At 48.2% G+C, this 20,324-nt stretch overlaps 1 protein-coding gene across 1 annotated transcript; it reads left to right on the top strand.

Moving 5' to 3' along the window:
* CLIP3 (CAP-Gly domain containing linker protein 3) lies at positions 1–18,814 on the top strand. Its single transcript, XM_063312503.1, has 13 exons — positions 1–152; positions 3,565–3,704; positions 4,786–4,879; positions 6,298–6,459; positions 8,562–8,680; positions 9,558–9,794; positions 11,721–11,856; positions 12,314–12,454; positions 13,405–13,539; positions 13,836–13,959; positions 14,176–14,237; positions 14,552–14,624; positions 15,305–18,814. The coding sequence occupies exons 1-13, from the start codon at positions 17–19 to the stop codon at positions 15,357–15,359; spliced, it is 1,614 nt and encodes a 537-aa protein (XP_063168573.1). The 5' UTR covers positions 1–16; the 3' UTR covers positions 15,360–18,814.
* The last annotated feature ends 1,510 nt before the right edge of the window (positions 18,815–20,324 follow it).

A 20,324-nucleotide genomic window follows, 5' to 3' on the forward strand; every position in this document is an offset into this window, starting at 1 on the left:
ATAGCTTGCCACAGCCATGACTAAAGACGACTCAGCAGAGCTCCCTTCGGAGGAAGACCACCAGCCGCTGGAGTTCCAGAGCTCAACGCTAGAGAGGAGGAAGAAACCCATCGTCCACCCTTCTGCCCCAGCCCCGCTCCCCAAAGATTACGGTGAGCTGTTCCTTTCAGTCCTGCTCTTTTTCAGCCTCGCCCTTCGCTGCGAAGCCTGGACAGTTCCTCCCTGCCCAGTTGACCTGCCTTCTGAAAGGGCCGGGGGTGGGGGGTGGCCGAGGTGCTCCACCGAGTGTTGTCGTGCATCGAATCGGTGTGACCGAGGCCGCTGTGTGCGAATCTGTAGATAGCTTCAGGGCTTGGTGCCATGCGCTCTTCCGCTTAGGAGCAGCAGTCCGCAGCACTTTGGTGCCAAAGCTGAGTGGCAAAGCGTTTGCTTTCCAAGCAGCCCACGTTCCAGGAAACAGGGCCAGAGAGGGAGGCTAAGTTCATATCTGCCTTAGGCCTGAAGGCCGGCTGCCTGCGGACATGGACAGGACTAGCCAGAGGGACAGCAGGCTGACCTGGACTACGGCAGGTCCCAGCCCAGGGAGGTTCAACTGTGCAGCTTGAAGAACTGAAACAGACTTGCAAATCCTTCATTCAAATCAGTTCCAAACATAGCAGCTGCATTCACACAGCAGGGTAACTTGGTTAACTTTAACTATGGCTAGTTTCTTGTGGCTTAGCTTGTAATGTAAAATCTAGCCGGTTTGCTTGGTTTATGTTTAGTTGGAAACATAAAGAATGGGTTGATTTGTTCAACTAGGCTAAAATTGTTGTATGAAATTGTTTCTTTAATGTTGCCCGTAAGAATCCCACCGCCTCCAGGGGTTGGCTGGGGTTCGCAGTCCCCAAAACTGCTCCTGCTGGGGCATTTTTCCTCCTTAATTCTCTTGACTGCAGACTGAGATTGAGGAAAAAGAAAAGTTTCTGGGTCAAATCCTGCCTTTGTTTTTTATGGTGCAGCTGAGACAAGGAAGACATTGTGTGCATCACAGAGCATAAGGGAGACAGCCAGGGAAGGGGTGTAGGAGGGACATGTCCCCACACCCCTTCCCTGGCTGTCTCCCTTATGCTCTGTGCGGTGCAAAATAATAATTGCAATAAGTAATAAAGATGAATTGAGATTATTTCAATATAAATCATGCAGACATTATTTTAATATAATTTGTTCAAATAATAATGATGAAAATGTTATTCAAATAAATTATTTAAATTAATGATGAATTGGTATCACTTCAACAGAAATGATTCAAATACTTATTTTGGTTGTGTAAAATATTTTTCAAAAGCAGGGGCTTTTTTTTTTTTTAAAGAAAATGCTCAAGTTATGCCTCTCTTTAAATATTTTTTGTTTTCATGGGTTGTCATTTTTTTAGTTGGCCAGGCTGCACAGTGGTGTGGCTTCTGAGAGGACCAGATAGGAATCTGTGCCTGGTGTTACACCTCGTCCCAAACTAGAGTTTGTTTTAGCCCTAAACAAATAAATGATTGAATCAACTCCAGATGATTAGCAAAGTATCCTAAATCATAAACCATGTGTAGGAAGCAGTGGCTGGATCCATCGTGGGCTTGGTCTGCATTTGGTTTAGCTAGATTTTCATGAAACATTAAACCATGTTTTGCTGAATTAACTCCAGTTAATTAGGTCCAGGCAGCATGCTAAAAAGGATTTGCTGAATTGGCTGAATTCACACCCTGTTTTGTTTTTTGTTTTTTTATTGTATGGCATAGCAGTTCAGTGTTCATGCTGCTTTTTCTTGCTGGGAAATCCTTGTGAGGTCCCGCAGCCAGATGTGTAGACTATTTAGCCGTGACAAGTCACGTTGCCCGGGGTGCACCACAAGGAGGCTAGCCTACCTTGCACCGAGTTTGGCTGAGAGGGAGGGACTGACCCAGGGTCATCCAGCCGGCTTTCATGCCTCAGGTGGGACTAGAATTCACAGACTCCTGGTTTCTAGCCCAGCACCTTAACCACTAGACCAAACTGGCTCTCACACCCTGTGATCCACTGAAATCCCACCCCCATGGCTGAGCACCATGTTTGGACCCAGGACAATATGAGTTGCCCATGAAAAGAGCCAGCGCCTTCCCACCTGCTGGTTTTTACTTACCAGCTGCTGAATCAAGCCTGCAGCACCCTGGAACAATTCTGCTTAGAAAGAAAAAAGATCTCACTGGCTTAAAATCTGCCTGCTCATGCTCTAGAAGACACCTGTATCGAGCCTGGAGAAGTATGCTGATTAAATTGAATTGGTTAATCCATGAACGGGCAGGTGATTCATTGACTCCAGATTATTCGGAGCAAATGCTTTGGCTGCCCTGCAAGAGAACTGATGGGAATATCGCACTTAGTTAATTAACCAGGCAGCTGAAAGGAGGCCTGGCCGTTGCCTGTCTGTCCACAAGGACCATTTCAAGAAATCTTCCTTTTGTAAGAATCTGGACTCATGCAGCTGCTTCGGAGTGGAGAGCCAAAGCTGAAGAAGACTGCTGTCTGGAAGAGGAAGCTGCTCTGGTGACAGACAGAAGCTTTGAGTCACAGGCTGGAGTAATAGATCCAACACCTCTCTTCCCTTCCAAACCACCCCTCCCCTAATTGGCGGTGCTTAAGAAAGCAGTATCCAAAGAACAGCAGTGAACATTTGCATGTGTTAAGCTAAAATCAGCTTTCTTTGCAGCTGGAATGACTGTATTATCTGAAAAATTCCTCTGAGATTGTTTCCTTGTTCTCTTCCATTGTTGATGAAAAAGCAATAAAATATATTTTTCAAAACCCCTCTGAAAGGATGTTTTGGTACAAGAAGAACTCAGGGGAAGTGCAAAGAAGCAGATTGTGGATTCCTGAATTCTCCAGAGGTTTAGTAGGAAATAATGTAATTATTCTGAAAAAACTTCAATGCTTTCGGAGGCAAGCTTCCCCAAGTTGGTGCCCTCCAGAAAAAGCTGGAATTGGCAGTTCCTAAAATTCCAAGCTGGGACCACCAAGAGCCCTATTGGCTGGGAATTCCGGGAGAAGTAGTCCCACGACAATTGGAGAGCGCCAAGTGAAAGGTTGTTCCCAGTTGAGCAGAGGGCTCAGCACCTCTGTCCATTATACAAAGGCCTCTTGAAATATATTTTATATCACTGAAATTGTATATAGGTACATGTTGCCCACCCCCCTCGATTAATGGTGGGGGGAGAAAGGTGTTTACAATTACACAGAAGGGAAGTGAGTTGCAGAGGTAACTGAAACTCTGCCCTTGCACACTTGGATGTTTGAAGATAACGTGGGTTGGTGTTCTGGATCTAAGCCAGTGTTTCTCAACCTTGGCAGCTTGACGATGTGTGGACTTCAACTCCCAGAATTCCCCAGCCAGGCTGGCTGGGGAATTCTGGGAGTTGAAGTCCACACATCGTCAAGCTGCCAAGGTTGAGAAACACCAATCTAACCAATGGCCTACCCGTGCATTTCAGCGCCCCTGCTTTGAAACCAACTGTGGGGTAAAACCCTTTCCCCTCTCCCCTCCTCCCCTCTTCTCTGCAGCTTTCACTTTTTTTGACCCCAATGATCCAGCCTGCCAAGAAATCCTGTACGATCCTATCACCACTGTTCCGGAATTGTTTGCGATCATCCGCCAATGGGTTCCCCAGGTGCAGCACAAAATAGACATGATTGGCAATGAGGTAAGGGGCAATGGGCCTTTATTTGAGTCAGTGGCCAACAAGATAGATCAAAAGATTTATGCTTTCGATTATTAGACAGGGCAGATTATAGAAAGAGGCGTAACATGATGTATTATTAGAGAGAGGTAAAAATATATTGTCCTTCTAACTGCTGTGAAGAAGATCAGAAGCGACTGCCTTCTATCTTTCTTTTCTATTTTTCTTTCATCCTTTTCCTCTTCTTGCACTTCCTGCTTTTTCTTTGATTTCCTTCTTTTCTCCTTTTCTTTCTTACTTTACTGACTTTACTGACTAAAATAAAAATTATTAAAAAAAAAGAGGGAGATGGTGGCCTGTGGTATTGCGTGCTTTCCTCAGGCCCAGGGAAAGGAGGACAGATGGCATAGGAGAAGGTGTGTGTGGTTGTACAAATTGAAGAGTCGGGGTGGGGAGGAAGAAGGAGGCATCTGGAGGCTGAGAATTCCCAGGTACTGCAGCACCAACAGAAGAGGACAGCACTTGGGACATACAGATATCTTGGCTATGTAAGCCTAAAGATGTGGGCACACAGAAAAAAGGCAGGCATCTCTGAAAAGATCTAAAAGGTGCCACTAACCTAGCGGGGACAGGTAAGGAAGTTGAGGTCCTTTGAAATGCCTCTTTGAATCCACCCAGAACCCCATGCTGCTGGCAGAGAGTTGGCTGGATGACCTCCAAGACCTTTTCTGGCACTAATCTTCTCTAAATCTTAGGCTGTGGTTCAACCCCGCACTAAGCTGTGGTTTGCTCAGTCACGGGCAGAGTCGCTGGGAGTCGGGTGGCATATAAATGCAATTACAGTAATTATTATTGTGATTAGGGTTTATGGAATAAGCCACAGCAGCTGGGTTCACACATCATACTGAGCCCCACACCGTTAATTCATCAGCTGCCGTGTCTGAGTTGGCATGACACTCACCCAAGCTTTAGCTTAGTGCCACTGTGAACCCCACCTTAATCTTGCCAGCTCGTCAGGCTGGCCCAGTGGCAGGGCAAAGAGGGCTGGAGAATGTCCCTATAATGTCTTTGATTAGCCTCCTCCTTGTTCTTCGGTCCTCTCCAGATCCTGAAGCGTGGCTGCCATGTCGATGACCGGGATGGGCTGACAGACATGACTCTCCTGCATTATGCTTGTAAAGCCGGCGCACATGGTGTTGGTAAGGCGCCTCCTCTGCGGCTTTTAATAATCGAGCCCTTGGCTTGCCCTTTGGGTTGGATTAGTTTCATGTCATCTGCAAGATCTATAGCAGTGTTTTTCAACCTTCCCAACTTTAAGATGTGTGGACTTCAACTCCCAGAATTCCCCTTTGCTGGCTGGGGAATTCTGGGAGTTGAAGTCCACACATCCTAAAGTTGGGAAGGTTGAGAAACACTGATCTATAGGGCCATACAGGGATGGCAAAATGGCGTCTTGTGCAAGTGGGTATACAGTGGCAGTGAGGACGTCTGCAGCGATTGGCTGAGCTGCCCCCGATGCCACAGAAGGTCTCCGTCTCAGAGGCACAAGGCGGAGAGAAGGGCCAAGATGAAACATGATGGGGGCAAGTGGGGGGAGACACCTTCCCAATCAGGGCACCTCTTCTATGACATTCTTTCCCCCAAAATGCTTGTTTCGGTACCAGATGAAGACATACATACATTTGTTTGTTCGTTTGTTTATTTCAGATTTTTAACCTTAGCAGTTTTACTGCGGCTATGTCCAGTTGGCTGCTTTCTCCTTTTAACTATGCTTTGATTGACTTCATACCTCTAATGATATTTTCATAGCGAGTATCATGTTGCTATACTTCTTTTTTTATATAAAGAATAAGCAGCGTGAGAATATTTATATATTACGGAGGCACAGAAATAAAAATGACATTTATAAAGCTGCCAAGGAGTTAGATAAACTACATATTGGCTAGAAATAATACGTAAAATCTTGCAATGCAGCGCTCCGGCCTTGTACTTGTGCTTTAAGATAGGCTCTGCTTTAAAATGGATGGCCACAGAAATTGTTTAAATAAATAAATAAGCAAGTAAGCAAATAAATAAATAAAATAAATAGAAATAATAGAAAAAGAAAACATTTTGCCAGTTAAACTGTGGTGCCTCTACCTTTCCATAACATAGTTAAAATTATAAGTAGTCCAAAATAGACAGCTGAAGTGTTAATTTTCTGAGCCCCTTCTTGACAACCCTTTCATTTCTTATGAAGGTTGAATTACAGAGACCATATGTCCTTTATTATAAAGGATAGCACTTTATTTCAGAAAGCTCTCCTTTATCAGAATACGCATTTTTGTGAAGTTTTTCTGGGTTTTGCTCTTGAATTCCCCTTTGCAAAGCAAAGTGATAAACATAAACATTTTTTTAAAATCCTTATGAACCTCTTTCAGATTTGCCCCTCTTCCAGGTTTATTTTTTTCGAAGAAAATAGGGTCACCGTGGTTTAGATTAGAATTTACCCCACTGGGGCTCAAGGAAGGACGAAGTGCTGTTCCAAACGCGTCTGCTAATGACGATTTTCCTGGTGGGGTTAAATTCTCTTGAGGAGGGTTGTGATGCAGCCCAGCCGTACTTTCATCTGTCCCAGGTGATCCCGCTGCTGCAGTGCGCCTCTCAAACCAGCTGCTGGCTTTAGAGGCAGATGTGACTCTGCGCAGCCGCTGGACCAACATGAATGCCCTCCATTACGCAGCCTACTTTGACGTCCCGGAACTCATCCGGATCCTCCTGAAGGCCTCCAAGCCAAAAGGTGTGTTTGTGGGAAGGGGATGGAGCACCTTTCCCAGGTGAAGGGAGGCCAAAATCACCTGGCACCTTCTCCAAAGCTTGCTTCAATCACTATTTTTAAGCCAACCAATTAATGCTTTACAGCAGTGTTTCTCAATCTTGGCAACTTTAAGACGTGTGGACTTCAACTCCCAGAATTCCCCAGCCAGCTTGCTGGCTGGTGAATTCCAGGAGTTGAAGTCCACACATCTTAGGATTCAATAGCATGCTGGCTGGGGAATTCTGGGAGTTGAAGTCCACACATCTTAAATTGGCAAGGTTGAAAAACACTTCTTTAGAATAATCCATTGCGAGGAATCTTAATTAGAAAGGTGCCCCCCTCCAAATAGATTGTGCAAGCACTTGTAAAACCAGTTGGTGTCAAATGAGAGGTTGCTCCCCATCTTTTAGAAGTGCCTCTTATAAAACATTGTCCGCTTCAGAGTCTGTGTGACTCATCTCAAAAGAAAAAGTTGATTGATTGATTACGTGTTATTAAGTCGGTATCGACTCTTAGCGATCACATAGATTGATTTTCTTCAGGAAGATTGATTTACCCATGTTCAAATTCTTGCACGTTTTCAGTGCAGGTTTATGAGCCCAGTGGAACGTTAATCTCCTCATTAACTGAGGGTGGTATTTATCACAATTTAGAGGATCTGGCCTGGAAGGATGAAGTGCATGGCTGCACCCCTGTCCTAACAGCCAGGAACCACGCTGAGACAGGGAATAGGTCTCTGGTGCTTTATTACTGCTACAGTAGACAGAAAATCCTAACAAACTGAAGAAACGTGGGAAAAACCCAGACAGATACACCCCAAAGGTTAAGGCGGGCCTGATCTGTGTCTCTTTGAATGGCTGCTCAACTCCTCAGTACTACGCATGCGTTTTCCCCCCTGGATAGGGGCCCCCTCCTGCTCACCATCAGTACTCATGACAACCCCAGTGTGTTATAGCAACTGGGTTTCAGGCAGTTCTGTCCTCAAACCAGGGTGTCGGTTGATGCATGTGAGGAAATGCAAGAGGTCAGGCCTTCAAACAATTTCTTGTTTGGGAGGCTTCCCTTTAATTTGGAATAATGCACAGATCCAAATCCCCAACTGTAATTGTTTTTAGTTTGAGAGAAAGCTCACCATTAATTAAAAAAAAAAGAAAGAGGCTCTAGTCCTCAGTAGGAAAATGGCCATAAATGCATGGTGACATTGGCAAAATAATTGCTTTTGTGTCATTAAAAAGAGAGAGAGAGCATGCATCCTGGTTGCTAACCTGCGGGAAACTGCCCTGGGTAACCAGCTGCTCATCTCCTGGGGACCCACAACTCCTTGGCAACCTCCGATGTCAGAGATGCAGCAACATGAAAGGGACTGTCTGCTAATCTCTGCTGTGTTGTATGTTCAGTAAGGTGTTTGGGTAGTCTGAGCTAGGACATGTTGGGTTGGTGCTCATGGCAGGGATGCTAAAGTGTTGGCCAAATGTGGAAGCTGGCCATGTTGTCTAAGAGTCATCACAGGAAGCAGAGCAAAGCAATTTGTGCAAATGGCAACCATGGTGTAATGATTATTGCAAGATCTGGGGTCCTGCTTTCTCTCTCAGCCAGAGCTTCTCAACCTTGGCCACTTGAAAATGTGTGGACTTCAACTCCCAGAATTCCCCAGCCAGCCAGCCAGGCTGGCTGGGGAATTCTGGGAGTTGAAGTCCACACAGCTTGAAGTTGCCACGGTTGAGGAACACTGGTCTAAGTGATGTTCCATTGACCCCAACCAGTTGTGAAGGAAACAGCCACACTCACAAAGGCCCACGGGAGGTTTTCTAACATGTGGGTCTTGAACTATATCAGGCTTTCTAAGTTTTAGCTAGCTGGGCCGATTTAGAAGCCAACGTTTTTTAAGAAAAATTCCAAAACCAAACGATTTAAGTCCACCCCTTTCAGCATTAGCGAGGAATCCCTGGATGCTTGTGTCTCCTGGTATGGTTGGAGAAATCAAATGCAGGACAGCAATAGTGCCTGAGCCTAGTGTTTTGCCAACCAGCCTGAAATAATTCTGTCTGAATACCTGCTCGCTCTGTATCTTCTTTTTCCTTAAGTTCTCAACTCGACGTGCAGTGATTTTAACCACGGAACAGCCTTACACATCGCTGCTTCAAATCTGTGTTTGGGGGCCGTGAAGTGTCTTCTGGAACACGGGGCCAACCCTGCTGTCCGGGTGAGAAAAAAAGAGGGGCATGGAAAAAGGGGAGAAGGGCGTTTGGCTGAAAGAGGGGAAGACCCAACGTTCTCAGGATCATTTAAAGGTTTCCAATGCCTCAAAACACGCTTCCCCTTCCCCTTCTCCAGTAGTTTCCTTTATGCATGTTTGGGACTTTGACCAAGGGAGAGGACAGCTAATGACGCTCATGTATAAAATGTGTAAAACTAGATGCATAAATTAGATTTCGAAGATGCAGTATAAATAGCCTAGCCTGTTAATCAGGAGACTTTGCGAAGATGAGTGCCTCAAACAACTCTGCTGGAACTGACATTGCCAGAAAAAAAAGGCTGAGCCTCCGTGGTGCACAGAAAGGGACGTGGGTAGGAGAAAAAAGATGCGAAGGATGGATGTGTTTATCCAGCTGAAAAGAACTGGATCTGTTCTCGATCATCTTAGAGGGCAGCCACAGAAGAATGGACTTAAGTCTTGCGTCTCCAACTTGGGGCCTGTTATTGTTCTTATTAAGTTCTAAGAAGGCAGATTCTGCTAGCATATTGGGGAAAATGTTCTAACAGTAGGGACCATGGGTGTCTGCAGGAAGGGGGCATTGACTGCATAGTTGTGGCCACCCACTTGACTTTTTTGACCCCTTTCTTGCAGACCCCCGGGAGGGGCCATTTGACCGAGGAATCCAGCCTGTAGGGAGGTGGTCAACTCTTCTTTGTTGGAAGCGCCCAAGCAGAGGCTGGACCAAGAGGGTTTCACTGAGCTTCATGTCTGAAGAGCCCCATTTAACTTTATGACAAGGGCCTCCAACACATAGGTCAAAAGCCCCTGCGTTGCCCTTGGTTGGGGAAAGACTGCATTTCCCTCTCTTGCTCTCCCTCCACAGAACAGCAAAGGCCAGGTCCCAGCTGACGTTGTGCCGGACCCCATGGACATGACGTTGGACAAGGCTGAGGCTGCCATGATCGCCAAGGAGCTGAAGCAGCTGCTCCTGGACGCCGTGCCTTTGAGCTGCAGCCTCCCCAAGGTCACCCTGCCCAACTATGACAATATCCCTGGGAACCTCATGCTCCTCTCCCTGGGCCTCAAGCTTGGCGACCGGGTCCTTGTGGACGGGCAGAAGGTAAGGAAGGAGCAGGCCCACAAGGACAGGGAGAGGTTTGCCCCCATGTCCCTTTCAGGCTCTGGGTGGCTGTGTTTGGACTGCCTGGTTTTTCATCTGCTCTTCCCTAAAGGATGGAGAACCCAGTGATGGCTGTTACCAGCCCTTTGAGATAGGCCAGATCAGGAAACTAATATTGCAAGAATTACAGGAATGCTCTCTTGCTGTGGTAGGGTATAACAACAGAATCGTGAAAGCCTGCCAGAGTTTCCCTCTGTCCCCTCTTACGCTGAAGAGGATCCAGGCAGGACCATCTTGAGTTTCTTTCCCACTTTTTCCCCTGGCCCAGGATAGAGTTAAATTTTCCCTTAACAGCTCCCGTGTATCTTCATCAAGGCTGTGTCTGCATTCCTCTACAGTCTTGTAGCCACAGCTAATCAACAGTAGTGCTGAGATCAGATTTTGGTGTTCTGGTTGGAAGGGAGGGAGGGAGGAAAGGAGAGAGAAAGAGAAGGGAGGGAGGGAGGGAAAGAAAGGAGGGAGGAAAGGAGAGAGAAAGAGAAGGGAGGGAGGGAGGGAGGGAAAGAAAGAAGGAGGGAGGAAAGGAGAGAGAAAGAGGAGGGAGGGAGGGAGGGAAAGAAAGAGGAGGAGGGAGGAAAGGAGAGAGAAAGAGGAGGGAGGGAAAGAAAAGGGAGGAAAGGAGAGAGAAAGAGGAGGGAGGGAAAGAAAGAAGGAGGGAGGAAAGGAGAGAGAAAGAGGAGGGAGGGAGGGAAAGAAAGGGAGGAAAGGAGAGAGAAAGAGGAGGGAGGGAGGGAGGGAAAGAAAGAAGGAGGGAGGAAAGGAGAGAGAAAGAGAAGGGAGGGAGGGAGGGAAAGAAAGAAGGAGGGAGGAAAGGAGAGAGAAAGAGAAGGGAGGGAGGGAGGGAGGGAAAGAAAGAAGGAGGGAGGAAAGGAGAGAGAAAGAAGGGAGGGAGGGAGGGAAAGAAAGAGGAGGAGGGAGGAAAGGAGAGAGAAAGAGGAGGGAGGGAAAGAAAAGGGAGGAAAGGAGAGAGAAAGAGGAGGGAGGGAAAGAAAGAAGGAGGGAGGAAAGGAGAGAGAAAGAGGAGGGAGGGAGGGAAAGAAAGGGAGGAAAGGAGAGAGAAAGAGGAGGGAGGGAAAGAAAAGGAGGGAGGAAAGAGAGAAAGGAGGGAGGGAGGGAAAGAAAGAAGGAGGGAGGAAAGGAGAGAGAAAGAGGAGGGAGGGAGGGAGGGAAAGAAAGAAGGGAGGAAAGGAGAGAGAAAGAGGAGGGAGGGAGGGAGGGAGGGAGGGAGGGAGGGAGGGAAAGAGGAGGAGGGAGGAAAGGAGAGAGAAAGAGGAGGGAGGGAAAGAAAGGAGGGAGGAAAGGAGAGAGAAAGGAGGGAGGGAGGGAGGGAGGGAGGGAAAGAAAGAGGAGGAGGGAGGAAAGGAGAGAGAAAGAGAAGGGAGGGAGGGAAAGAAAGGGAGGAAAGGAGAGAGAAAGAGAAGGGAGGGAGGGAGGGAAAGAAAGAAAGAGGAGGAGGGAGGATAGGGGAAAAAAGGGAGGGAGGGAGATCTGTGTGCAGACTAAGAGCACAGCCACTCCTGCTGCATTACTGAAAATTCTGGGAACCCCCTCAAACTGTATAGGGACTTGACACGGGAGTAGAGTAGCTATCCAAGATTCTTTGTACTGTTGTGTCGCTCTTGGGGCTGGGCTACACATTACATTGCCATCCAGATGTCCATCTGCACCAGTCAGCTCCATAGGCAGGCTGCTGCTTCTCCATCTGGATCACCCTTCTTGAATTAAGTCAGGGAATCTTGGAAGCATCCTGAAGCATCCACTTCCCATTCGATTCCCAGCTCAGATAACATCAGTATCTGGACAAATGATGCACAGGTAATTTTCTGTTCTCCAGGTGTAACCCCAGCCCATCATGTTTTGCTGTAGGTGGGCACCTTGCGTTTTTGTGGCACTACCGAGTTTGCGAGTGGCCAGTGGGTAGGCGTGGAACTGGATAAGCCCGATGGCAAGAACGATGGCAGCGTGGGTGGAATCCGTTACTTTATTTGCCCACCAAAGCACGGTAAGATTTTTCTCCTCCATCAAATTCATCAGAGTGAAGTATCAGAGAAGTAGCAAATAGTCCTAACTTGGGTTCCTGCTAAGCTTCTCATCTAGGCCAATGGAGCAAAGCTAGGTCAAGATGAAATTCCTCCCATTGCCAAGAGGGAGGAGATCGGACCACTACGCAGAGCCAGACCAAGAGAATGCAGAGGGTGACCCTGGCATGGATGGGGACAAAACTTTCTTTGACGTTATGACATCTTGGGGCGTTTTAGAGAATCAGAAGAGCCTGCATCACTGGTCACCGAACAAGGAAAGAAGGCATAGCCCACTTCTGCATTAGAGACGCTGGTCCCGTGGAAGAGTGAAGATTACCTTGACTGGCCAGATGCCCTTTCATGGATGGCCATTGTGAAATTATTGCCAGCACCGTTAATCTGGGGCTACCATTTTCTTCTTCTCTCTTGCCTTCCCAGGATTATTTGCTTCAGTGTCCAAGATCTCCAAAGCTGCTGACCAAACACCTTCATCAGTAACCTCCACCCCACGGACCCCCCGCATGGACTTCTCCCGCATGACAGCAAAAGGGCGCAAGGAGAAGGACAAGGACCGGAAAGGTAGCTTGTGGCGCTCTTCTGAGGGGGTGTTGTGGAATGGGCCCCCGTGGCAGCCAGCAGGCTCTGGATGGTGGCTTCTTCTCTCAGCTTTGACTCAGCTGCTCAGATCTTGGAGTGTAGCAGCTGGGGTGGTGGCCCCTAGCAGGTGGAAGGAGAAGTCCAGGAAGAGGCATTTCTTCCCTCTTCTAGGGAGGGCAAGGGGGTCCAGAAGAGCACAGGCAGGTTGAAAGGAGCTATGAAGGAGTGTTGGAAAAGGAAGAGAGACAGAGGAGGGGAAACATCAGTATGTGACATCCTCAGGAGACTGCCAAGGCCTACCTTTCCAGCCAGGGCCTTGCTGACCTAACTTTCTCCATATATGTATATTTTTTTGGCCTGGTCCTCCAAGCAACACCAGACGACCGAACCAAGCCCCACAAAACCCACGAAAGGGGACCCCCCAGAGGCCAAGGACTTCACAAGCCCAGTGCCCTGGGAAGAGGAGTGAGCCAGAAGCCGGGTTGCAAACGAGGACAGGAAGAAAGGGGGGATATCCAGGGCCAGGCCATGCAAATCAAGTATGAATTTGCTATAACCAGTCAAGGTTTGGCAGCCAGCTTTCTGATGGCACAACACGGCAGTCGGGCCTTGTTTACCCAGCTGATGAACCGGATAACAGGCCAACATTCCACGAGAGTAAGCACAAAGCTTGTCATCTGCTAGCCGAGCCACCCACAGAAGGGTCCGCAGCATCAAAACGGCGGGCGTGGCCTGGCGATGGAAGCTCCGCCCTTGGTTAATGCATGTCGCGTGCATTGCATACCTGTGAATAGAGTCAGGGCTTCAGCCGCCCCATTTGCGCCTACCTGTTGACCCCTCCAGGGACGTCCCTGTCCACCAGGGAAATTTGGAATCCTGCACAAGGATAAACCAAAATATGCCGTTCTTGTTTCTCTCGCTCCCCCGCCCAGCTCTCAGGAAGAAATCGTTATCCGTTGGCAGCCTGGACTGTGAAGGACTGAAGATCGACATTGGGGACCAGGTCCTGGTGGCAGGGCAGAAGCAAGGCATCATTCGTTTCTATGGGAAAACCGATTTTGCCCCCGGTGAGGCAGGCCCGGGGTCGGATGCTGGCTGCGGGTGGGAGAGAGGATGGGGCCGCAACTGGGGGGGACAAGTGGGGCATGTGCCCCGAGTGCCAAAATGGGCGTGGAATCCATGTTTGCCCCAGGTGACAGAGACCCTACTTGCGGGCCTGGACGCGGCTGAGGTGCGGGGCCTCCGCTGCCTTTCTGTGACCCTCATCAGAACCGCACACCCGGTACAACATAAATCGTAAGGAGCGCAAACGTTGAGGGCAATGCTTACGGTGCTTTTTTCTCGCCCATCTGCCTTTCCCTAGGCTACTGGTTCGGAATTGAGCTGGACAAGCCCACGGGGAAACACGATGGCTCTGTCTTTGGAGTTCGCTACTTCACATGCGCTCCTAAGCATGGGGTCTTTGCTCCCCCTTCTAGGGTCCAGAGGTAGGTTGGTTGTTTGGAAGCCGTGAATGAGAGTTCCTTATATCTCAGGGGAACCACTACGGGGGGTCCTCACTTAATGACCACAATTGGGACTGGAATGTTGGTTGCTAAGCAAAGCTGCCATTAAGCAAATCTGACCCACTGGGCTTCCAGTAACTCAGCTGGATGCTAACTTTGTTCCTAAACCATAAGTGAATTGCACCATCTCTGCTGCAGGATTGGAGGCCCAAAGGATTCCCAAGACGGCACTTCAGGGAAGAAGGTGCACCGAGTTACCAGTAGGTATACCCTGGACTTTGCTGATCGCTGTTTTGCAGGACAGAAGTACTATTTAAATGTGATGCTGCAGTTTGGGAAAGCAACATGAGGGGAATTGGCTAGCAACCCACGGGGCTCAATCTGCGGCATGCGGCATCTTTGCCTCCGCTGGATTTCCATGTCATCTCCTGCAGGAGAGAAGATCCAGAAGACATGACAGAGGAGGAGAAAAGGGGTGTCAAATTGGCTTCTTTCTCTGTTGAAATAATAATAATAATAATAATAATAATAATAATAATAATAATAATAATGACATTTCCCCTCTCTCTTGTAGTTTCACAGCCGAAGCGCAACTTCACCACAGTCAGATCCCCGAAAGACATCACATCGGAAAATTCCATCTCTAGGTAAAAGCAGCTGACTGAGGATCACTTGCCCGATTACAGGGTATTATTATTGTTTGGTTGTTGGTCTGCTTATTCTTCCTGGGATTCTCCGGTTGTTCTCAATCCTGTATAAGCCACCTAGAAGTACTTCGTACTTGAGGTGGCCTCCAGTGATTAAGTACGGGTAGTCCTCGGTTAGTAACCACAGCTGGAACCAGAATTTTAGTTGCTAAGCGAAGCAGCCATTAAGCAAATCTGACCTGATTTCACGACCTCTTTTGCAGCCGTCGTTAAGCAAATCACTGTGGGTGTTAAGCGAACCACGTGGTCGTTAAGTGAATCATGTGGTTCCCCATTGATTTTGCTTGCCAGAAGCCGGCCAGGAAGGTCAAAAATGGCAATCAGGTGACCACGGGATGCTGCAACGGTCATAAATGCGAACCGGTTGCCAAGCATCCAAATCGTGATCACGTGACTGCAGGGGCACTGCAATGGTCGTAAGTGTGAGGACCGGTCATAAGTCGGTGTTTTCAGCACCTTTGTAGGTCTGAACCGTCACTAAATGAAGGGTTATAAAGCAAGAACTATCTGTAAATATTCCTTAAGGGAGACCAGAAAATCCCTTTCCTTCCACTCCTCTTTGGTAGCTTTCCCACCACCCCTGACATAACCCACACCACGCTTCCCTTTCTCTCCTGCAGGATCCTCTTCTGTTGCTGGTTCCCGTGGATGCTCCGTGCGGAAATGCAGCCGTAAAGTCCCCCGCGCCCTTCCCCTCCTCCTCTTCCTCCTCCTCCTCCTCCTCTGCTGTTTCTTCACTCCCCACATAATCAAAGACTGCTCGTCAGCTCTGTCGCTCACCTCCTCCTCCCCCACTGCCGTTATAGTGAACCCCAGTGCCTTGCTAAGCCACGTGGCCACCCCCGGTAGTTTGTGAGAAATGCGGAACCCGTCCCGTCTGCCCCCCACTTCCCGAGCCGTGGCACAACAGGCCACTTCTAGCACTTCTGTTCCTGTCCGAGGAGTCGGCAACGGCCGTCGGAGTCATTTTTCTTTGCCAGGGCAACACCCCTTCAGCTGGGGTGTGGAGAGAAGCCTCTGACCTTCCTCGCCGCCGGTATAGAAAAAAGGCCCAACTCTGGGATCTTAACTGCCCCTCCTGGAAAGCCCCCCACGCACGTTGCAGCCTCTGGGGAGCAAGCCCGCTTGGCGTTCGTGCAAAACTGAGTATGTAGGCTGAGGGACAACCGGCTCCCCTGGTCTGCCACCAACCCGGTCCTCTGGGTGTGGCCAGGGAGCCAGGCACCATTGTTTCTCAGCCTGCTGGCTGGGGAATTCTGGGCGCTGAAGTCCACACGTCGTAAAGTGGCCAAGCTTGACAAACACTGCCTTAGTCCGACGTAGTCCAAGAATACTACACTGAGGAAGGCTGTGATAAATAATCCCTCCGCTTGGTTAACCAGCTACGATCCTAGCCGCAGGCAGGCAGCTTGTGTTGGCCTGGCGGGGTCGACGAGGTAGGAGTCACAGCCAGTCAGTTGATTCTACTTCATTGTAAGGTTACATGAACAGAACCTTGCAAGTCTGAAAGTACAATTCTCCTGCCGCCTCCTTTCCAGCCCGAGAAACTAGGGAGGGCCCCTTCTGAGCCTCTTGCCCTTCCCACTATCCAGCTGCGGGCTCTGCCTCCTCTTCTCTGACCGTTCCCTTTGGCAGCGTCTTTCTGCCCAGTCTCCCAAGGACTTTCCCACATACCATTACAGCTTGTTTATAATGAAGCTAAGGCTCTCCAGAATCTTGGCTTGTTGTTGCATGGAAGTACAGCCCTTACTAATCCTCTGCCCTCCCCCTTATTTTCCTCCTAAACTCTGCCTATGTTGTCGGTCTCCTACAGAACATTGCCCTGGTCATCGCTTACAGAAGTCAAACCCTTTGCATCTGCTGAGTAGTAACTCCCTGCTGACTTTGGTGGGGCTTGTTCTTAACTAAGTGTTCACATGATTACAGCTTACATGGTGGGGTGCTCTCACCTCCCCATTTTGTTACTAATGCGTGAGCAGGATGGGTCCACAGTGCCAACACATTTGCCCACAGTTGGCTAATATCATAAGTGGCCTCTCTTGTTAGCAGTTCTCTTTCTGACTGAAACCTCTCTCTTTGACTTGCAGATGCAGGAAGACACCCTAACTGAAAATATAGTGTGTGTTAGCAGCCGTGCTTAGCTTATGTATGTGCAAATTAACATACAGGGAGGGGTAAACTACCCAATAGCATCCTCTGATGGTGTGTAGTGTGTGTATCTCTCTGTGTGTAAGTAACCAGAAGTCAGTTCTCTTTTTTTTTAAAAAAGCAAAAGGCAGGGAAGGGATATTATAACACCACTTGATCTTGCCCTTGCATTTATCAGCTACAGAGCGTTAGGTCTTAATCCAGTGTTTTTCAAACCGGGCGACTTTAAGAGGTGTGGACGTCGCCTCCCAGAATTCCCCAGCCAGCATGCTGGCTAGGGAATTCTGGGCGGTGACGTTCACACCCCTTAAAGTCGCCCGGTTTGAAAAACACTGCCTTAATCCATCTTGGTAATATTTCAACCATACAGCTTTTGCTCATAGCTTCCTCTCCTAGTTTAATTGAAGGTAGTTTCACTGAATTTGGGGGTGGCAAAGTGGAAAAACGTTAAGACTAACGGTGCACTGAGCACCTGGTCCTGCTTGAAGAATGAACAGGAATGAACTAGAAATGGAAACATCAGAAAGCAGAAAAACAACGTAGCAAACCTTTGAAGTTCTGGTGGTGGGATCCGTCAGCGGTACTGGAGGCTCGGCACTGAAACCTCAGGAGAAACGTTGACATTTCTACCATAAATTTTCTTTGCTTACCCTTGAATATTGTTGAGTCTCTTGCATAATTTGCGTTGAAGCTGAGCCTGGAGTCCAGGACTTCCTCCTACCTTGGGAGGCAGGTTCCTCCCCTCCATCTGGCCTTGAGCGAATTGCTTACCTGTCCGTCCTTCTCCAGGTGCTTCCAATTTCTTTTCCTTACCACACTTGTCAACCCCTTGGAGAGGCTGGGAAAGCCATCCCGCTTGTTGACCAGGGAGCTGGGTGAGATGACAAGGTTGCCACTTTAAGACTTTCTTTGCGTCAACATCTGTGCTGTCTGGAGAAATCCAATAGGGTTGGGCTTCCGGGGGGACAGGCATTTGGGGACAAGGCCGCCATTACTGTTGCACAGCTGCTGAAAGATGACAATATTCCACTAGGAGAAATGGGGTGAACGTAAGAAGTTGAGATTATTTGGGCATCTATTTTTGACCAATTAAAAAAAAAAGGTAAAGGGAGGGTAGCATTCTGGCCAAAAGAAGAAACCCCAAGCTTGGTGAAATATTGGGGAGCTTTATGTACAGATATATTAAATAATTTTAAAGAACCCAAACTATCACATTGAATCTTCCAATCCACTTCATCCTACGTCCTTCTCACTGTCATTGTTGTGTTGTGGGATATGATACTTGTCCCCCAGTTTGGACTCACATTTCATTCTCACTGTAGTGTGAACCAGCCTTCCATAAACTGGTTCCCCCAGATGAGTTGGGATGACAGTTCTCAACATTGCTCAAGATGGCTGGGAATTTGGGTAACTTTTTTTATTCCCAAGCACATCTGGAGGATGCCAGGTTATAGAAAACAGGTGAAAACATCCTCATTCACTCATCCTCATGGTTTTCTTGATCACATGTTAGGCATCTCTCCACACTCTGACATCCACTAGCAATAAATAAACCTTTGGTTGACTTCAGTTTGACGGGCACAATCTTGGCGTGCCCCCCTCTTCTAAATTGAGGGTAACCCTCTGCCATTGAATGGTCAACTGGGATTGCCTTGTCTTCCTCAAAGACATGGACCAGCCTCGGTAGCAACCCCTTGTGATGGCTTTCCATAATCTTTCTTTCCATAGAGATCACACTGGATTGTGTTCTTCCTGCCTAGATGTCAATTTTTTTTTTAATTTTTCAAAGAGAAATAACTTTGTAAACCGTTGTGTGAGACAGCTTGCCGTGCCGTCTGCTGAACTCCCCGTGGAATCTTGCATGGTTTCTGTCTTCCCTGATCCCTGGTTATCCAGAAGGAAAAAAAAATGAGCATGACAAAAATATCACTATGTTATTGCTTATCTGTTATTAACAAATTAATAAAAAGTGTTTCTATGTGCACTGTGTCCAGAACTCTTTCCTTTCTGCTCTTTGAACTTTGAAGGTAAATGCCCAGCTTGGAAATACAGTATGAAATTGTGGTTCAGAAAAGGTCAGTTGAAGAGCAGATCAAATGCTCTGCTGGGTAGGAATTAAGAGTTGAAAACTGGTAGAGAAGATAAAGGTATCCAGGATGGGAAGTTGAAAGCAGAACTGATCGATCAATTGATCGATCATGTGCTGTCACATAATCACATCAATGTCCATTCTTACCAACCACATAGACCTCCTCCAGGATGATGAGAGCAGCATAAATATTTTTAACTGATATTCACCTATTCGTTCAGTTTATAAGCTGCCTCAGCCCAAGGGTCTCCAAGCTACTAACTATTGGCTGGGTTCACATAAATGCTAAACATTTATGGTTTATAAACTGCAAGGATTGTATCCATCCAATCAGTTAAGCCACATCCTGGTTTAGAGCAGTTTCTCTCAAACAAAGCTGTGGACTTCAACTCCCAGAATTCTTAGCAATGGCCATTCTGTCTGGGGAATTCTGGGAGTTGAAGTCTACGCATCTTACAATTCCCCAGGTTGGGAAACTCTGGCCTAGTCCACCCACCCACCCTCCATTTTGTCACCCTCACCACTTCCTTGAATTAGTGGCCTTTGGATTTTGGGGGGCAAATAATAATCTACTCTGTCCTTAAAGTTGTTCTGCTCTGATATACATTTCAGACCCATAAGGAAAGGGTAGACCAGACCAGGGTTCCACGACCTTTGCAACTCTAAGCTGTGCGGACTTCAACTCCCAGAATGCCGAGCGGGCCGGGCTTTTGTGCATCTGAATGCAGATTGGTTCTTTCCGACTCTGAAGGGCGGGCCCGGCAGAACTTAGTTTTGATTGGGTGAGGCGGCTGCCGTTCCCCGAGGAACCCGGAAGTGGGCCGGTTGGAGCCAGCATGCAGGTGAGTCCTGGGACAGAGGGAGTTCAGACTCCTGGGGCAGCGGGGAAAGGTGGGTACCTCCTAAGATTTCTCTTTCAGCCTCCAAGCCTAACCCTAACCCATTTGTACAGGACCCTTGGAGCTGCATGGCAGGAAGAAATTCAACAGGTGCTGTCTGTGGCATCTGGCTGTATGGAATCAAAGGGTTTCGTTGCGAGGGTTCTGCAGGCGTGTCCAAGCTGGCTTGCAAATGGAACGAAAGGGCCTTTTCGTGCAAAATTCAGGGAAAAGAAAGAACAGGAGCTCAGGGCAAGCTTGCAACGAACCCGCCGTTGTCTCTTCCCAGGTCAGAAACGGCGGGGCCGCCTCTCCTGGCCAGGTCGGCAGCCTCTGCTAGTCGGGGGAGAAACCGTGGACGGCTGGCCCTGGCGCTGAGAAGTCTGAGGTCCGGGCAATGGAGCTCTTTCGGGTAGCCCAGGTATTTTTCCAGGGAAGGGGCGTTAGCTGTTGGTTGGACGAATGCAGAATGAATGAATGGCTGAGCCGCCCGCTTTCCCGCATGGACTTGGTTCACACGCTGGG

The sequence above is a fragment of the Candoia aspera genome, chromosome 10, assembly GCF_035149785.1.
Source record: "Candoia aspera isolate rCanAsp1 chromosome 10, rCanAsp1.hap2, whole genome shotgun sequence".
NCBI classification, from domain to species: domain Eukaryota; kingdom Metazoa; phylum Chordata; class Lepidosauria; order Squamata; family Boidae; genus Candoia; species Candoia aspera.

What these genes read in the sequence shown, in the direction of transcription:
- CLIP3 (XM_063312503.1), top strand. Translation starts at nt 17, where the DNA reads ATGACTAAAGACGACTCAGCAGAGCTCCCTTCGGAGGAAGACCACCAG. An exon ending in CCCGCTCCCCAAAGATTACG is followed by an intron (nt 153 to 3,564) that starts GTGAGCTGTTCC and finishes TCTTCTCTGCAG; the next exon opens with CTTTCACTTTTTTTGACCCC. An exon ending in CCCCCTTCTAGGGTCCAGAG is followed by an intron (nt 13,960 to 14,175) that starts GTAGGTTGGTTG and finishes TCTCTGCTGCAG; the next exon opens with GATTGGAGGCCCAAAGGATT.